We start from the raw sequence: 17,145 nt of genomic DNA on the forward strand, positions 1-17,145 counted from the left end.
ACACATTTACAACCATTCCCATCACCTTCTCTTTGGCTTTGATGCTTATTGTGAAAATTAAGAGAAGAGTTGCAACGTAAACAATGACGTATTTCTAACAGAAGAGGTGCAACGTAAACAATGACGTATTTCCGGTTATCTAAATATTTCAACTGATTCATGCGCTGGTGGTTTATGCGCGCGTGCTTGATGTGTGACGCACTAAAAAACAAGTTTGGAGCTCCTCGGCGCCATTTTTTTAATACCTTCAATAGTTGTTTTTGTTTTTACCCCCTCAACGGTTGTTTTTACGCCCTCAATTACTGTATCCGGGTTTGGTTCGTATCTCCTCGTATCGCTCGTACTAAACAAACTATCTGACGCCATAGGTAGCCGCTATATGTTGTGTTGCTTAGGCACCTTTTCAGTATCAGTGGCTGCTTTTGTTTATCCAGTGTCCACCAACTCTCAATGAATAAGGTTAGTACGAAAACGCATTTGCATTCCGTGGGATTGACCGGAGGAAAATATGGAAATCTAATTTAGCGCGCCCGTGCCGGTCAATATGTTCTGATGTTAAAGTAAATATTTATGTAAATCTAATTATTCCACCAAAATAAAATATACTTAAGAATTGTAAGTTAGTATTTTTACTTAACACCGCCCATGGTTGGTGTTATCGATTGACACTTTGGGATTCATGTCTTGGTTTCCATTCTTCACCTTTCCAGACATCTGGATACAAAGGTTCACATGACTATCAGAGGAGACTAGAAAGGTGGGATGAATACTTAACAGTATTTCTTATAGTTGTGTCAAATGTTCTTGAAATATTTAAATTCTGTCCACAGGGAGAGAAAAAGTGTGCGTTACAAATGTGGCCAGTACAAAACCATACAAGATGTCCTCCGCCAAAGACCAGGCTGGGTTGAAGTAAAGGAGTGAGTTGGTTGTGGATAAAGATGCATCATGTTGTCCCACCGTTGTGCATGGATGTGATGTTCTTGTTTTCTTCACAGTGATGGAGATTGGGTCTTCCTCTGGTGTGACGTGGGCTGGCTGAGGGAAAACTTTGATCATTCTTACTTGGAGGAACATGCTAGAATAAACCATTTTCGCAACCATTATGAGGTAAAGAAGCATCAGTCACACAGGATTCTATGCCACAACTGACATCAGAATAAGTAGCTCATATTTCTGTTTCTGCTACAGCTGACTCGCAAAAACCTCATGGTGAAAAATCTGAAAAGGTACCGCAAAAGCCTGGAGAGGGACATCGGCCAGATGGAGGCGTCCAAATGTGACTTTTTCCCGTGCACTTATGCACTGCCCAGCGAATATCATCTCTTTGTGGAGGCGTTCAGGAGAAGCCCCGGCAGCACCTGGATCATGAAACCGGTTAGCCATTAAGACCACAGACTTGATTCAGTGTAATGATGCAACCTAACAGAGGACCTCCTCCTTGTTGTGCAGTGAGAATGTAGAATTCAACTTCATTTGATTATTTAGGTTGCAAAATCTCAAGGGAAAGGAATTTTCCTGTTTAGGAAGCTGAAGGACATCATGGATTGGAAAAGGGTAAACACAACTGATTTCATCAACAAACTGAAGAAGAAATGATCAGAAACAATGGACGACGACCCACTCACAGATCTATGTGTCCTTATACAGGATGGCAGCCGCTCAGAGGAACAGACTGATGTGGCTCAAGTGGAAAACTATGTTGCCCAGTGCTACATAGAGAATCCCTACCTGATTGGAGGTAAGGATGTGGAGTCACATGCGCAGAAGTGTCTGTCTGATGTCTTTGCTTCTTTACTGTTTATGCTTTTCCTCCATCACAGGCAGAAAGTTTGATCTGAGAGTGTATGTGCTGGTAACCTCAGTGAGTAAAGAACTATAGAAATCTTTCCGTTGTCTTAAGTTCAGGTGCATGAGTGGTCTTTATATGTGATCTGTTTTTTCAGTATATTCCTTTGAAGGCTTGGCTGTATCGAGACGGCTTTGCCCGATTTTCAAGTACCCGCTTCTCCCTCAGTACTATTGATGACCAGTGTATCCTTGTCATTGTAAAGGTGTCATACATTAAATGTATACTTTGCACTCACACACCCGATTGCATCGTCTGAAGTTTAACGTTCTCCTGTTGCAGTCATTCTCTGAACAATCTCTCATGAAATATTCAAGCAAAGTCTTCTTTAAGTAGCACAGTTTGACCCAGTTTCTCAGGCTGTGCCTAATTTTGCTTTCATCCACATCCCTATGGATGCCCTGTTCCCCAAATCTCCTTAGTGTCTCTTTTCAGATGTGCATCTCACCAATGTGGCTATCCAAAGAAGAGCACCTGACTATGATCCTGAAAAGGTAATTCAGTACAATGTCAAGAACATCAGTGGCCAATGATAGATCATGTTGTATATGTTAGCTTTTCTGAAATGTATCCTCTTTACACAATGTTTTGGTCCCTTTATCGTCTCTAAACAGGGTTGTAAGTGGCAGATGCAGCAGCTTCGTAGGTACCTGACTGCCAAACACGGCACGGAGATAGCCGAGAACGTGTTTAAAGACATGGATAACATTTTTGTCTGCAGTCTACAGAGTGTACAGAAAGTCATTATAAATGACAAACACTGCTTTGAGCTCTACGGATACGACATTCTGCTGGACCAGAACCTGAAACCGTAGGGCTCGTCCACAAGTGTGCACATCACTACTCATGCTCAGTAATACCTACACAGAAAACAACATGCACAGACAAGTAAACACATGCTTATTTCCACTCTCTTCATCTGCCTAAAAACAAAGCGGTAAATCTGCCAGTGACAGGCTCTTTGATTCACTATAGTGCATAATGACTTAATCTTCCATGTATCTGAAAAACGAGAGTTTGTGCAATGATCCTGCTGTAATGAACATATAAGTAAACCCTGCAGTAAACATAGCTAGATTGTCAATGCCTCATTCTCTCCTTATCCTTATTATCTGATCCTCCATTGTACATCTCTTTATAGGTGGTTACTTGAAATTAATGCCTCTCCGTCGCTCAGTGCCAGCAGTGCAGAGGATTATGACATGAAGTTCCGATTGCTGGAGGACACACTACATGTTGTGGATATGGAGGGAAGGTAATTGAGTTGTTGCTATTTATCAAGCTATTGTGTTTAGAATGCATTCCATTCTGGGTTGTGACATCTTTGACAACACAAACAGAAGTAGAGAGAAGCACATTAGGAAGACAAAACATCCTGTGTCATAGCAACCAATTTAGTTGCATTTCCCTCCGGTCACAAGGTGAAAACAGTCTAAAGGGACGATGACAACAGAAGTTCCCTGCTTGTTTTTGACGATTGTGAAACTGCAATATAATTATCTTTGGTTTGTATCATTAGGTTGAGTGGCACAGAGAGGAGGGTGGGCGGCTACGACCTCATGTGGAACGATGGACACGTCTATAGAGACGATGTCAATGTAGAAACACATGGCGGCTCGTGTTACCCTGCCAACACACACCTAGGTAACATGAATGTTCTCTAATCGCCAGCTAATCTACACCGAAATCTGTAAATATGCAAGCATATGCACATAATTACCACCTTATGTGATTGTTTGGAAAAGGTTATCTCACTAACAGATACTGCATCTGTACCTGTTGTCCTTTGCAGGGTGTTTGAACGACAGGGAGAAGCAGCTCCGCCACCTCCTCAAACCATTGGCAGGCCAGAAGAGGATACAATCACACACATGAGCTACCAATTTATGACTGTCTACCACAGTGGCACATGACATTTGCAAGATGTCATCATGGTCACGACTCACTTAAAATACCTCAGCTGCCGCAGGTCGCCCTGTGAGTCTTGGGAGAGATAAGGCCGTTTCAGGGCTTTAGTTGTGAACTCTACATACACTGAGCGCAACATATAGATCATTTATTAAACTCTTTTAAGAATGAACAGCCGGTGGAGTGCAAAACATTTATTTCTATGCCTTACAAATACTTGCATTCAACATTGAGAAAATACATACAGTACCACAATCCTTCTGCGTGCGGGTCAATATAATATATACACACATTTATAACCAGATCACCACCACTCCCATCAGCTTCTCTATGGCTTTGATACTTGATGTGGATATTAAGTGAAGTGGCTCAAACAGAATACATATCACAACATTTACACTGATGTAATGTTTCCATGAATGAAGTGCACATGGCCAATCACAAGAAATTGATAAGACACTCTAATGTAAACATAATGTTCTAAAGACAGTTCCAGTCCGCAGTGGAATATGGAGCGGATATGCATGACGTATGCATGTTACACTTAAAAGTCCATTGAATGGTACAGCACAAGAGACATAAAAATACATTCAGCTCTTTTAACTTTGTTTTTCCTTTTGCGCATGATGATGTAAACATAACAGTGACAATGGAAATGAAAGTCCACCACAACACTTTTCATAAATATAACTATGGTATACAAAATTTGGAAAAATATGCATTCGTAGCAAACATTACGCTGTCTTCAATGACAGAAAGAGCTCAGCTCTAGGCAAAATATATTGTCATAAACTACAATTCAAGCCTATTGAAACGTGATAAGCCCTTAGGAACCAAAATTTAAAACAATTGCACAAGTATGTCTGGAAAAAAAATACATTTCTGCAATACACCACCATTTATTGCATCTCCTTCTTTTCAGGCAAGGACACTCATTTATCAAACATCTTCAAACATGAGGCACAAACAAAGAGTAAAAAAAAAAAAAAGTAACATCAAGTAAAGTGAGCATTGAGAATAAATACATTCCAACATCAAAAACAAGTTCACAAACGATGATGATATTGAATGACTTAAATGTAATGATCTATATTAAACGTCACGGTGGATGATTTGTATTTCTCCTGTTGAAAGCCGTCCAAAGGTCGACATTAACAGCGTATTGTGAGAAACTACTATGCAGTGCAACAAGAGTTCAGTCTACGTTAAAAGCTGTTTTTAGAATCCTGGTAGTGTTAACTGCTGCAGTGGCTCTCAGGTCCACAGCTTTTCTGATTGTATAGGTACTGTACATGTCGATGATATATCTGTATTCCTGTTCTACTACAAGTCTTATATTAATGTCAATACTTTGAATTTGCTGCTGTATAATCTCTATCACAGCTGTCCATCTACTGTATGTTGACCTTTTTGAAGGCTGCAGACTACTAAATGATGTAGACTGCAGTAGAACAGTTATTGTATGTTAGTAGCACACGTATTACACAGAAAGCGAGTACAGGTTCAGGCTCCCGTACATAAGTAACCACTAGGTAAAGCACTATAGGTCTATAAGGGTTACTTTGCAACAAAGTGCACATTTTTTGTTTTGCCATTCTGCTTGCTGCTCAGCGGGGCTTTGGAGAGAGACTGAGGCTCTTTAGCGGGCCGTTTGGTAGCCGTTTTAGCGGCCTGACCTCCTGCCTCCGTCCTCTGCCAGTCCTTCTCTACCCTCTTAGATGAGATGACCTCTCGCTTACTCGCAGAGAAGACGCGCTTCTCTGCACCAGCTGCTTTATTGCCACCGGGCTCTTTTTTTACATCTGTCTCAGAATTAGCTCTGACGCGGCTTTTTCTTACCTGACCTCTATTGTTTGGGTTACTTCCAGATTCTTGGGACTGCTTGCGAACATTGCCTGCAGCCTGCATCTGTCTGAGATGACTCCTTCCTGCCGAGGGACTAACTGGGGTCTGCGCTCCTCCACCTCCTCCTCCGCTGCCTAGTCCTCCTGTGGTCCTCCCTTCTGAGGAGGGGGCCCGGGTCTCACTGCTGCTCCTCTTGGCTGGCGCTCCAGGTCTGGCTTTGTGTTCAATCAGTGGGCTGAGCCTTGAGTGACGCTGATAGGCGTAGGCAGAGCAGCTCCCATTGCACAGCGGGTAGCGGATGTGACAGTGAGGGCAGACTGGGAAGCGGGAGTGCTGGTGCTGGGTTGCGGCAGGTGATGGGGGGTTGGTGACAGGTGCAAAGGGGAAGGCTCGCTGGCTGTGCCGCGGACCTTTAGGAGAGTTGAGTCTGCTCGGTGGAGCAGTGTGAGGCCTGGGCCCGTGGGCTGTGGTGGCAGAGGGGAAGCCCTGTGGCCGTGTGCGGCTACCGGGCGGGCGACTACACTCCGCTTGCACCGTCTGGATCTGGAGCCATTCCAACTGCAACAGTCTCTCCAGATACTTCTCTAAGGGCCCTACAGGCTTGGGTCGGGGGGCGCCGCGGCCTTCTGTGTGGAGAAACACTGCCAGCTGTCTCAGGCTCCAGCTGTTGAAGGGAGGAGGCAAGAATTCCGGGTAAATGTAGCTGGGTTTCTCACCGTCGTCTTCATCAGTCTCGTTCCCACGGGGTCCAGGGAAGTCTGGGGGGAAGTCATTTGTGTTGATGACCTCAGCCCGGAGGTTGAGGTGAGGAGGGGTGCAGGGGGTACAGGGGGAGGGCAGTATGGGCAGCCGCTCAGAGTCTGACAGATCACTGGCGCTGTCGGTGTCGTCCTCCTTCTGGTTGTAGTGCTGCCGTAGTGCCTCTGGGGTGGGGGCAGGGGACTGGGTTAGGGGGTGAGCCGGCATGTGACGGAGCCCTCCGATTGGGGAAAGAGGCAGGGAGAGGGCTCGCCGATTTTTCCCCATTCCCCCTCGATTCTGGTCGAGCTCGGCGGTGCATTGGGATAGCCGTGGATTTTCTCGTTTTTCTTCTTTCCTGTGTGCAAATGAGTGTTTGCGGAGTTGAGGTCTCAAATCTCCCTCTTCTTCGGGGCTACACAGAGAGATGAGTGTCAGGGAGAACTACAAGAGATTCGGATGTTTACCTGAAGCAGCAAAGGATAGAATAGGACTACAAACCCTCCTCCATACATACCTGGAGAGCTTGCTTGCATTCCTCGGAGTACCAGATTTACCTCTTCCACCTTTTTGCTGTGTACTCTGTAAAACAAATATGAGTAAATGTGTGTGATTATTTGTGCACACGTTCTCTGACTTCCTGAATTCCTTAAGCCAGATGACAAGAATGAAGCTGTTAGCCATCCTCTCACCTTTTGGACTGTTACCACCGTGTCCTTATCCTGACCTGGTCCCTGGAGGCCATTTTTCATTTGGCCCGCTGCTTTCTTCATCTTGTAACCTTTCTTTGAACTGTGGAAACACGATAGGACAGGCATTCCTCACACTCCGCCCTCAGCTGAAATATAAGGAGGCTGATTCTCGCCACACACCGCAAGAATGAAGCACCTACCTGGGCACCGGTCCGGTATTTTCAGTGTTTTTGACCCGTATCTTCTCCTTGGAGACGACGCGTTTCAGTGTCGTGGCTGCTGTGCGCTCCTGCATGATGGGCCCCATACTGCAGGTCGCAAGGGGGGTGTTCGGTTTCGAATCCAGCACAATTTCTTTTAAATCAACGACACTGTAGCTATAGAACCCAGCCTACATCTCGAAACAGACGCTCCATCCTTAAAATGAGGCTAAAAACACCCATTCTCTCCAGAGTGCTGCAGTGCATCATGCGCATATGTCGACGGTCTCGATCCTCACGATACACTCGTCCTCCTCTTTGGGGCTTTTCGTCGTAGGTTCGCTTCCCTGTTCGGCTACGAAGCTGCAGTATTCATCAATGACACGGTGACTGCAGTCTGGTCTGTCATCATTATCGCCATTAAAGCTCTGGGGCGGTCAGGCAGCGCATACGCTTTGTTTGGCTCGCCGTCCCTGTCAGATAGGTTTGTTTACCTGCCGCTCACTGGCTCCCCGCGAGCGTGAATGGGCGGACGCGGGGGATTCTGGGAGTTGTAGTCCAAACACGTCAGTCGCTGTTAGAAACGCGACACGTCTGTGCGTTTCCGTGTGTTCGGCTGTCGTTACAATGTCGTATTCCGCCCGGGTAGCAGACATGCTGTGTGTTTAAGGAAACGGAGAGCTATACCGCGCAAACATCTAACCGCCACGACGGGAATCACTCCAGCTCCCAGGGAACGTCAAGAGTGTTCCGGACCGTTCGTAGCTTCAGAGTAACTGCGCGCATGTGTGCAGATCTCCACCGCGAATAAGCTTCACACAAACATGTCTGCGCTCGTATCATCACAGTGATTCTGCTTTAACTCTCGGGTTTCCGCGCCGGACTCCGTGACGCAGCAAAACAGCCGCAATACAGCGCTCAATAAATGGAGGACCAGGCTGAGGCTTCATCCTGCGAGTTCATGTTTGTCTCCCGCTCCATATCTGTGTGTGGTGAGGCGTTGTGACGTCAGTGTAAGTGTTTTATACACAGATAACATCATTTTGAGCTTTGTTGTAAACAAACAAGACAACGCTACAGAGAGAAGTGCAGTCAGTCACGTCGCTCAGTCCTGCAGCTCACACACACACCCACTTTCCTGTTTCCTGCTGCGTGATCCCAGCTCTCCAGTTGTCTGCGGCCAAACAGCTTCGAAACGACTTATACAAGTGTTATAATGGGACTATGCTGCTGTCAAAGCGAGGAGAGCTTGGGGAGGAATGTGCTGAGTCACTAATGGATTCTGATCATGGCTGTCTGTCTTCATAGGTGAGCAGGAGGCCAGTTTTCACACAGCATGGATAGAGGAGGATGGTTCATCGGGCAGGACAGGATTTCAACAAGCGAGTCAGAACATAGTTCCACACACAGCAATGTGTCAAAGCGCTGCATGACTGCTAACCTGACTGGAATGCTCCAGGCTGATAGACCCGATGCAGAGAAGAAACCAGTGCCAATCCGCCCTCCAAGCCCCAGAGTCTCTCTGCCAATAGACCCGGTGCTCCGCCGGACGGCCTCCTGTGAGCCCCTGCCTAAACCCATCATCCACCAACGCTCACGCTCCCTCCCTCCCACCTCAGAGAAGAAGAAGCGATGCAGACATGTTGGGGTGCGTTTTGTCGACTCCTTGGGCCTCGACCTGGAGGATATCAGGCTTTTCCAAACTGGAGAAACTCCAATTGTACCGCATCATGTCATCTTCAGGTTACTGATGGCAGCAGAGATGGCAGATGAGGAGCACCTTGAGATCTCCTTGCCGTATCTTAAACCGTTCTTCGACCAGCAACCTGGTGACCACCCCGAGTTCCTGAATCGCCTGCATGTGCAGAAAGTCTGCCTGGAGAGAGTGTTGTGTGGTGAACTGGGCGTCACTGGAATCACACAGGTCCTCAATGTGGATTTTAAAAAGGATGTCACAGTTCGCTATTCCTTCACCCAGTGGAAGAGCTGCACAGAAACGAGAGCATCCTGGGTATCCACCATCACTAAGACCTGGAGAGGGGGTCAGCTCAACTGTGATGTTTTTCATTTCCACCTGCCTGTTCCACCTTTCCTGATGCAAGGGGCAGTAATAGAGTTTGCCATCAAGTACAAAGTCTGTGGGGCTGAATACTGGGACAACAACCACGGGCAGAATTATAAATTAGTTTTCCATAACTACAAGCTCACTGTGCCGAAAGGATGTGAGGACAGCATGGTGCACTTCATTTAGAACGATGAGCAAATAAGAGAGAAAACCTTTTTAGAGCACTTAACCCTATAGACTTGGTGAACTGATGTTCAAGTCCGTAAAACTGAAGAGACTATACTGCTAAATAACATCTGAGAGAGTATTTGGATTAAGATACTTTATTTGTCATATTACATACAATTCACGATCAAATCACATGCAACTGAAATGTGTCCCTTACGTATCACACACACATGTGAACACATTAGTTTAACAGCATTACAAATATATATTACTTTATAGTTTTCAGATAATACATCATTTTATTCATTGGTGTGTTAAATACATATTTCTTCAGTTTCTCCACACATGCTGTCCACCAAGTGGACATGTGGAAAAAAACAAAAATTTAAAAAAAAAAAAGTTTCAATTTTTTGCCCAAGGAGAGATAAAAACTTAGGAAAAAATCTTGACTGAGGCTGTCATTATAAATGAGTTTGCCATAACTACAAGCTCACCTTGCCATAAGAATGTGAGGACAGCATGAAGCACTTTATTTAAAAAGCTGAGCAAATAAAAGAGAAAACCTTGGGGCAGGACAGGATTTTAACAAGCGAATCAGAACAAATAATACAATAAACAGCCGATCTTCACACTATAGAACCTTTTTACATGATTTCATAACTGAAAGACTGCTGATCTTGATTAATAAAGCACAATTGCACATTATCATGTTTGTGTGTGTCTCGTGTCACGTCAACTATTAGCTGTTAGCTACAGGCTGAACTTAACTGTGATGGCAAGATGGTAAGCAGAGATAGTAAAAAAAAAAAAAAGTATGAGCGGTCCAAATACTCTGAAGTCGTGGCTCCTGAGGGGAACTAAAAGGAGGAAATCTGCGGATCGGGAGGAGGATATTGCAAGCAGCCTGGGCGACTATGAACTGAGTGTAACGTTAGCAGCTACATCATTAGTGGGAGTGAAGCGTCCACAGCACCGGTAGCTGGCTGCAAAACATTCAGGAAATATGACCCGAGAGTTGCATCAACCTTGGATTCGGCTGCTTATCTTATCTTATCGGTGAGCATCTACCTTATGTAATGGGAGTAAAAAAGTCTTGCCTTCTAAATTCATTGCAATAATTCCATATCACTGCAAATTTTTCAGTCGATATAGCACGATATATTAGAGGGGATCGCACAGTGTGAGATGAAATTACTCATTCAGCATCTGATTGACAATTACACCACATCAGCAGAAGTACACAGAAGAATTCAGAGTTTTAACTATGGCTTCATGGCACAAAACAGCAAACCTCCTGGTGTAAGATTGGCAGAGGGTTCCAATGACTTGGGCTTAAATGCCATTCAGAGCTGGTGTTTACTGAGTCATCTACCCATTATGTTTGGAGATCTTGTGCGTCCTAATGATCAGCACTGGTATTTGTTCATTTTATTGCTTCAAATAGTCAATATAGTGTTTTCCCCACCTGCTCTTTCATGTCAGTCACTTGCCACTTTATTGAAAGTTACAAGATGACATCTTGCCTGCTGGACTGTTTTGAGTTCACCAACAGACGCATTGTAATAAATTGCTGTGCAAAAAACAGCCAAATTCTGACAGTATAATACTGTTAACCATTAATACAGTACTTTATTGTAGAAAACATGCATTCTGGGCAATACTTACCATTTTCCATAAATTACAGTAATATATTGTGAATCGCATTGCATTGTGGGGGTGATTTGAATCAAGCCCCTGGAATTACGGAATTTTACAGTATTTCTAGAGGAGATGTTGAACAGAGCGGCGAAACCAACTTCACTTTCAACAATTATCCAGCTGAATTCTGCACTTTATGAGCAGGTTGTGAGGTAAGTTGAAAGGTAAGTTCAATATTCATATATCGTTCAACTTTAGTAGTAAACGTAGAAGTTATGTTACAAAGCTAGCTTGCAGCACGCTAATGCTGCTTTGTCGTCGAGGTTTTTGAATAGTTCAAAAAAGTTTGTCATATTCAGGGTTTTATTTTCAGCTGGCTAGCAGCTAAAGGCATGTTGTGCTTAGGGTTTTGGTAGTTTGGTCTCTTTTCTTGCATGTTTACCTGGATGGCTATCCTTAGTTTTAGCTAATGTTCAAAAAGTATTTTTAATAGAGCAGGTTAAAGCACTTTTTAATCACAAGTAAAACATATATTGAAAGTGGACGACAACACTAAGTTTCCCCAGAAAGCATGCTTGGAGAAGCTCGTGGGCAGTAGCTCAGTGGGTAGAGCTTCCGCTTGGGAACCGGAGGGTTGCCGGTTTGAGCCCCTGCCGAGGTGCCCCTGAGCAAGGCACCGAACCCTCAATTGCTCCCCCCTCTGCGATGGGTGGTAATGTAATGTAAGTCACTTTGGATAAAAGCGTCTGCCAAATGCTCGTAATGTAATGTAATGTTTAAGTTAATACTTAAAATGCACTCAGTCCACTTGAGATTTCATGGTTTTCTTTTGTCAGTTTTGATGCTATTGTGTAATTGTCATGGTATAGACTGAACTACAACATTTGTGTTTTGTATTGGCAGCTGTCATTGTTGTTAGATTTGCTTACAACATGTTCCCATGCCAGGTGTGTGGTACAGAATGTACCTCTGTATTGGCATATGTAAGGCACATGAGAATGCATAGGAATATTCCAAACTCAACTTTTAAATGTCTTAAGTGTCTTGTCTGAGTGCAAAAGGACATTCCAAAAATGTGCAGCCTTCAAATCCCATCGTACAAAGTCAGGAAAGCTACAGCTGGGTTAACCAAGAAAATCTGCTCGATTACTATCCTCTGCCTGAATTCACTTTGGGTGGCATGGCATTAATAGTTCTCCATCATTCTCTCCTCTCATTGTAGGTCAATGTCTATGTTGGTAGAAGGAATCAGAGGTATCATCCTCAAGGCATTGCCAAATCTTTCTGAAGAGACTCAGTTGCAACTCATTAGGCTTCAAAGCTCTGGCCTAGAATCAATAGAAGACCGGAAATATGTACGGCGAGAAGACGTGACTGACCTCCCACCTGTTATTAACCTCCGTAAGCTGTTGGATGCATTTAAATCAGGTAGGGCAAATGTAACTCAATGTTATATTCAAATCTGGAAATGAACATAAGCCACCAGCTAACAGGTACATTTTCACAATGTTCAAAGTTCAAAAGTTTTTTCAATCTACCAGCTACTCTGTCACGCCACCATCTTAACAGTGACTTACTAATGTGTTCTTTTTCTTTGTTCTAGAGACAGAGATGGTCACGCCAGATCTTCAGATTCTTCCAAGCCCCACACTGGTCTCAAGCCCAACTCCACTGGAAAGCAGCTCTCCACTATCAACCTCACCATCCTCAACAGCCACTACATCGACAGACCTATCCTACTCCAGCAGCACAAGTAGCAGTGCTGTGCTTTGCTGATGGGCAAAATATATGCTCTGAATCTGAGCTATCGCAAGGAACTTAACCCTTGTATTATGTTAAGGGTCAATTTGACCCATTTCAGTTTTTGTGTTGATCAAAGTACTGGTTTACCTTTCTTTTTCTTCATGAAATTTTGTGACTTTTCCTCATCTGGGGTCATGAACTGGTGTGTAAAATCTGGACACTTTCAAGTGTAGCGTTAGGTCTGTGCAGATTTTGGTTACGATGATTGATGATGTTGGCGGGTCATTTTGACCCGGACACTTTAATGTGGCTAAGTAGCTGTTCAGATCCAAAATAAATCCCCAATTATTTATATTTTGACTGAGTCTGGGTCCCAGGGACCCAGATGTGTGGAGGGGAGGAACTTTCTCTCCCTTGTCTCCCTTGAACCTTCTCTCCCTTGTCCTTGTCACCATTCTCATGTCACCTCTTTTACAAACACACCAAAAATGAGCTCCAGAAGGTTCACAGCTGAGGAAGCTTTGTCGTTGATTTTTAACTGGGATAGTGATGCGGAGGAAGAGATTTCAGAGACAGAGGATCTTTTTAGAGACCGAGGACAATGTTATTGATGATCCAGATTATCAATTTTTCTATGATGAGGAGGATTCAGAGGACCAGTCTGCCGTTGTCTCTCCATCAGATGAAAATCAAGGAACGCAGAAATAATCATCCACAGAGGGGACATGGGCATCTAAAGATAATATAATATAATAATAATAATGTAATATAAAATGGTCAACATCACCACAACAAAGCCTAGGCAGACTGTCATCTTCCAATGTCATCAAAATGACTCCCGGTCCTACAAGATTTGCTGTCACACGAGTTGATGATATTCAATCAGCATTTCAGCTCTTCATATCCCCACCAATAGAGAGGATTAGACTGGACATGACTAACTTGGAGGGGAGGCGTGTATCAAGAGAAATGGAAGCCACTGGATCAGACTGACTTGCATGCTTACATTGGAATTCTGGTTTGCGCTGGAGTGTACAGATCAAAGGGAGAAGCAATTTACCGTGTGTTTTCTGCAGATGAAAACACACGGTTACATTGTGTCCATCATGTGGAGAACATTGAAAATGTTGAACATTGAAAATCTGAGAAAATGGGGCAAGTTAAATTTTAGAAAAACATGTTCGTGAAGAGGGATAAACTTTAACTTATTAGTTCTTAAATTTAGTGTTGGAATTAAAAAATTTTTCTGTTTAGAATTTAGTCTCTTTTCTCAATGTTTATATTTTCTTAAACAAAGTTGTTATTGGTTTAACCTGTTTTTTTTGACTGTTTTGAGTGGATTTACACAGTACGGGTCAAAATGACCCGCAACATAATCAACGTGATTTTTTTTCAACATAATACAAGGGTTAAATATACTTTTGAAGTGTTTCAGAAGCTGTTCCTTGATCTTGATGGACTGAAAGCCCGTGCAAAAGTAATGAGTCTCAAGAACGGTATTTTCTGAAGATTCCACTTGTTTCACAGCACTATCAGATTTTATTCAGATTACATTGTTTTGTATTTTGAAGGCCACTGAAGTGGCTACAAAACTGATAGTGTAACAAAAGGGAACTCAAGACAAAATTCGAGATTGTTTCTCTGACAAGTTGCTTTGGTCTTTTGTCAGGTTGGCGAGAGGGATGACGCCAAAAGAGAGCTTCAGCAGTGCACAATGGCAGTGTTTGTCATCAGAGAGGAGGAGGATCCGTTAAAGCCACCATGTGACATAGGCATCATTCTTGAATGTGTAATTGATGGCAGATCATTAAGCACCTCCACACCCTCTTAAATAATTGCCTAAGTCATTTTTTTTTTACAAAAATTATTTTTTTGCCTAAATCATCTCATGATGCTGGCCACCTCTGGTAAAATTGCCTACATCCTCAGTTAAACAGATTGTGCCATTCTACCCCTTTAGTATAATTGCCTATGTTTTATTTTGCCTAAGTCGTCATAGTTCGGAGCGACGGTTGCGGTTATCAGAATCGCAATGCATGTGTGGCGAATGCATACTCTGAGCTTGCAAGGAAATATGGGGTACTAATAACACAGAAATACCTTGTTGCAGGTCATACACAAATGGAGTGTGACAGCATGCATAGTACTATTGAACGCAAAATAGTTGCAGATATCTTCACCCCAAGAGACTATGTCATTATACTCCAGACAGCCAGAATCAGGCCATCACCTTACCATGTGAAAGTGTGTGTGTGTGTGTGTGTGTGTGTATATATATATATTCAGTGAATTGACATACTCTATCTTGCATATCAGATGCGCTTTTCAAGTAGAGTTAGTTTTCCGATTTAAAGTCATGAATAAATGTTCTGCATTGCTTTCTGAAATTATTCAAATTTCCCATTTCAGGTGGAACAGAGCATTTGACATGTTGGACACTGGATGATCAGCCTTGAGGGTCATGTCATATGTGAGGGTATATCCAACCAACGTTTGTGACAGGGCTTGCTGCTCTGTTTTCCGTGTACATCTTCAACCTACAGAAACCAGGAAAACGCAACCTGTACACTTGAATTCATTCAAAGGTAGGGCTTATCCAGTGTTGTCGATGTCCTCTCTCTCTCTCTCTCTCTGACCAATTCATATATTTGCAGATTTTTTCTATCCAACTTCTAATTTCACAGTATTGTGTTTAACACGCGCTTCATTGGAATTAACCCAGAAAGAGGGACAAAGTCCAGCCGAGGATAGATAATCTCCAATAAGACCGGGGGAATCGTCCACAAGAAGTCTGTAACAGTCAATACCAATGTCTCTACTCTGCTGAAGAACCTCGTGGACTTTGAGTGGAATTTCTTATAGTGAGGGCTCTCTCCCAGGCATGATATCAACACAGCCATGGTAACTTTTTAAAAATGTATTTTTTGTAATGTATTAATTATTTATTTAGTCTTTGTTTGTTTATGATAAAAGACGTGGTCAATGCTGAGTTAAGCTAAAACGTTTTAGTCACATTTTGTATGGCGTGTTCTCTTTTTAGTTGGTAATTGTTCATGTGTTTCAAATAGGTATATTTCCCCCCCCATGTGTTAAAATCAGGGCTGCAACACAGCTGCCAGCACTTTACAGGACAATTTGTTACAGTGCACATTGCAGAGAAGTTGGCAGAGGAGCTATTAAGAGTGGCAAATGAGTGGCAAGTACAGGAAAAAGTGATGTGCTGTGCGATTGATAATGCTGCAAACATCACCAAAGCCATCAAAATTCTGACCCATGAATGAATGTTGCAGTGCACCCATGCACCACCCATGTCTGGCGCATACATTAAACCTGATGATTAGAGATGCCTGAAGCTTTTACCCTGAGGGTGGTGAAAACAACCTTGGACAAGGTAAAGGCTAATGTTGGGTTTTTCCACAGAAGCACAGTTCATTTGTTTTTGTGTTAAATCAAAATAAAAGCTTGATTAAAATATTGAACAAAAGTAAGAATGCCTGCTTTGGTAACAGAACAAATGCAAAAAATTAGGTAACTATGAGGCTTCTCATACAAACACTGAATGCAAAAGGGTTTATCAACACACAAACCATTCATATTTGCCAAGTTAGGCTAAAATATAAGGCTTCAGATAATAAATTTGAAGCCGTTTGGGAGCCGAAAGAGCTCTACAAAAAGAGCCCAACTTCCCATCACTAGTCCACAAGCTTATGTGTGAGGCCAGAGTGGTTGCATTTCCATTCCATTTAGACTGTTGGGCAAATAAACAGAAAGCCAGGCTGGAAAGTTTGTGTGATGTATGATGTTTGTGTGTGACAGAACCATCATGGACCCAGCGGATTCATGTTTCCTCCCAGCCGTCCTCACCTCAGCCTGGTCGCCACTTTACGGCCGCAGTCCGTCCCGTTCTCCAGCCAGCAGCCTCGCTCACACGGTGTCGCCCTGTACGGAAAGGTACATGCAGAAGGACCGAGCCGGACCTTCGCCTTCCAAGCGCCAACGGAGGGTTTCTTTGGGGGCGGGTACTTGCCGTGACCCAATTCCTGTGGCGAATCTGGAACCTCCATCTTCCCAGACTGCCGCGGCCATGGGGTGGGATTTCTCGTTCGGCAAGGCGTTCCTTCGACTCCCTGCTCCCGTGTCAGTAGCTTCCATACTCCCTGCTCCTGTGTCTCAAGCTTCCGTTATGTTACAGGTATCGTGGCTGACAACCATGTACAAGGATTATGTATTCTGCAAAGCAGAAACAACAAGTGAGACAGACACTTTGTGTCTGTATTGCTTCGCCTCGCTCAGCAGAAT

General features: G+C 43.6%; 3 protein-coding genes across 3 annotated transcripts; 2 read left to right on the forward strand and 1 right to left on the reverse strand.

Moving 5' to 3' along the window:
- Positions 1–450: 450 nt before the first annotated feature.
- On the forward strand, positions 451–3,724 carry LOC143010823 (putative tubulin polyglutamylase TTLL9). Its single transcript, XM_076163369.1, has 14 exons — positions 451–459; positions 711–757; positions 831–920; positions 999–1,110; positions 1,192–1,377; positions 1,489–1,557; positions 1,651–1,741; positions 1,824–1,864; positions 1,947–2,034; positions 2,285–2,343; positions 2,464–2,660; positions 2,991–3,104; positions 3,369–3,493; positions 3,642–3,724. The coding sequence occupies exons 1-14, from the start codon at positions 451–453 to the stop codon at positions 3,722–3,724; spliced, it is 1,311 nt and encodes a 436-aa protein (XP_076019484.1).
- A 222-nt stretch (positions 3,725–3,946) lies between these two features.
- fam217ba (family with sequence similarity 217 member Ba) lies at positions 3,947–7,723 on the reverse strand. The gene is made up of 4 exons (XM_076163321.1): positions 7,233–7,723; positions 7,033–7,132; positions 6,858–6,922; positions 3,947–6,755 (listed from the first exon to the last, which is right to left on the reverse strand). Exons 1-4 carry the CDS (start codon positions 7,337–7,339, stop codon positions 5,315–5,317), a joined length of 1,713 nt encoding a protein of 570 aa, XP_076019436.1. The 5' UTR covers positions 7,340–7,723; the 3' UTR covers positions 3,947–5,314.
- A 131-nt stretch (positions 7,724–7,854) lies between these two features.
- ppp1r3da (protein phosphatase 1, regulatory subunit 3Da) lies at positions 7,855–10,170 on the forward strand. The gene is made up of 2 exons (XM_076163479.1): positions 7,855–8,245; positions 8,541–10,170. Exon 2 carries the CDS (start codon positions 8,569–8,571, stop codon positions 9,481–9,483), a length of 915 nt encoding a protein of 304 aa, XP_076019594.1. The 5' UTR covers positions 7,855–8,245; positions 8,541–8,568; the 3' UTR covers positions 9,484–10,170.
- The last annotated feature ends 6,975 nt before the right edge of the window (positions 10,171–17,145 follow it).

Source organism: Genypterus blacodes, unplaced genomic scaffold (genome assembly GCF_046128005.1).
Source record: "Genypterus blacodes isolate CSIRO-AG114 ecotype Tasmania unplaced genomic scaffold, CSIRO-AGI_Gbla_v1 ptg000131l_1, whole genome shotgun sequence".
In the NCBI taxonomy this organism is placed as follows: domain Eukaryota; kingdom Metazoa; phylum Chordata; class Actinopteri; order Ophidiiformes; family Ophidiidae; genus Genypterus; species Genypterus blacodes.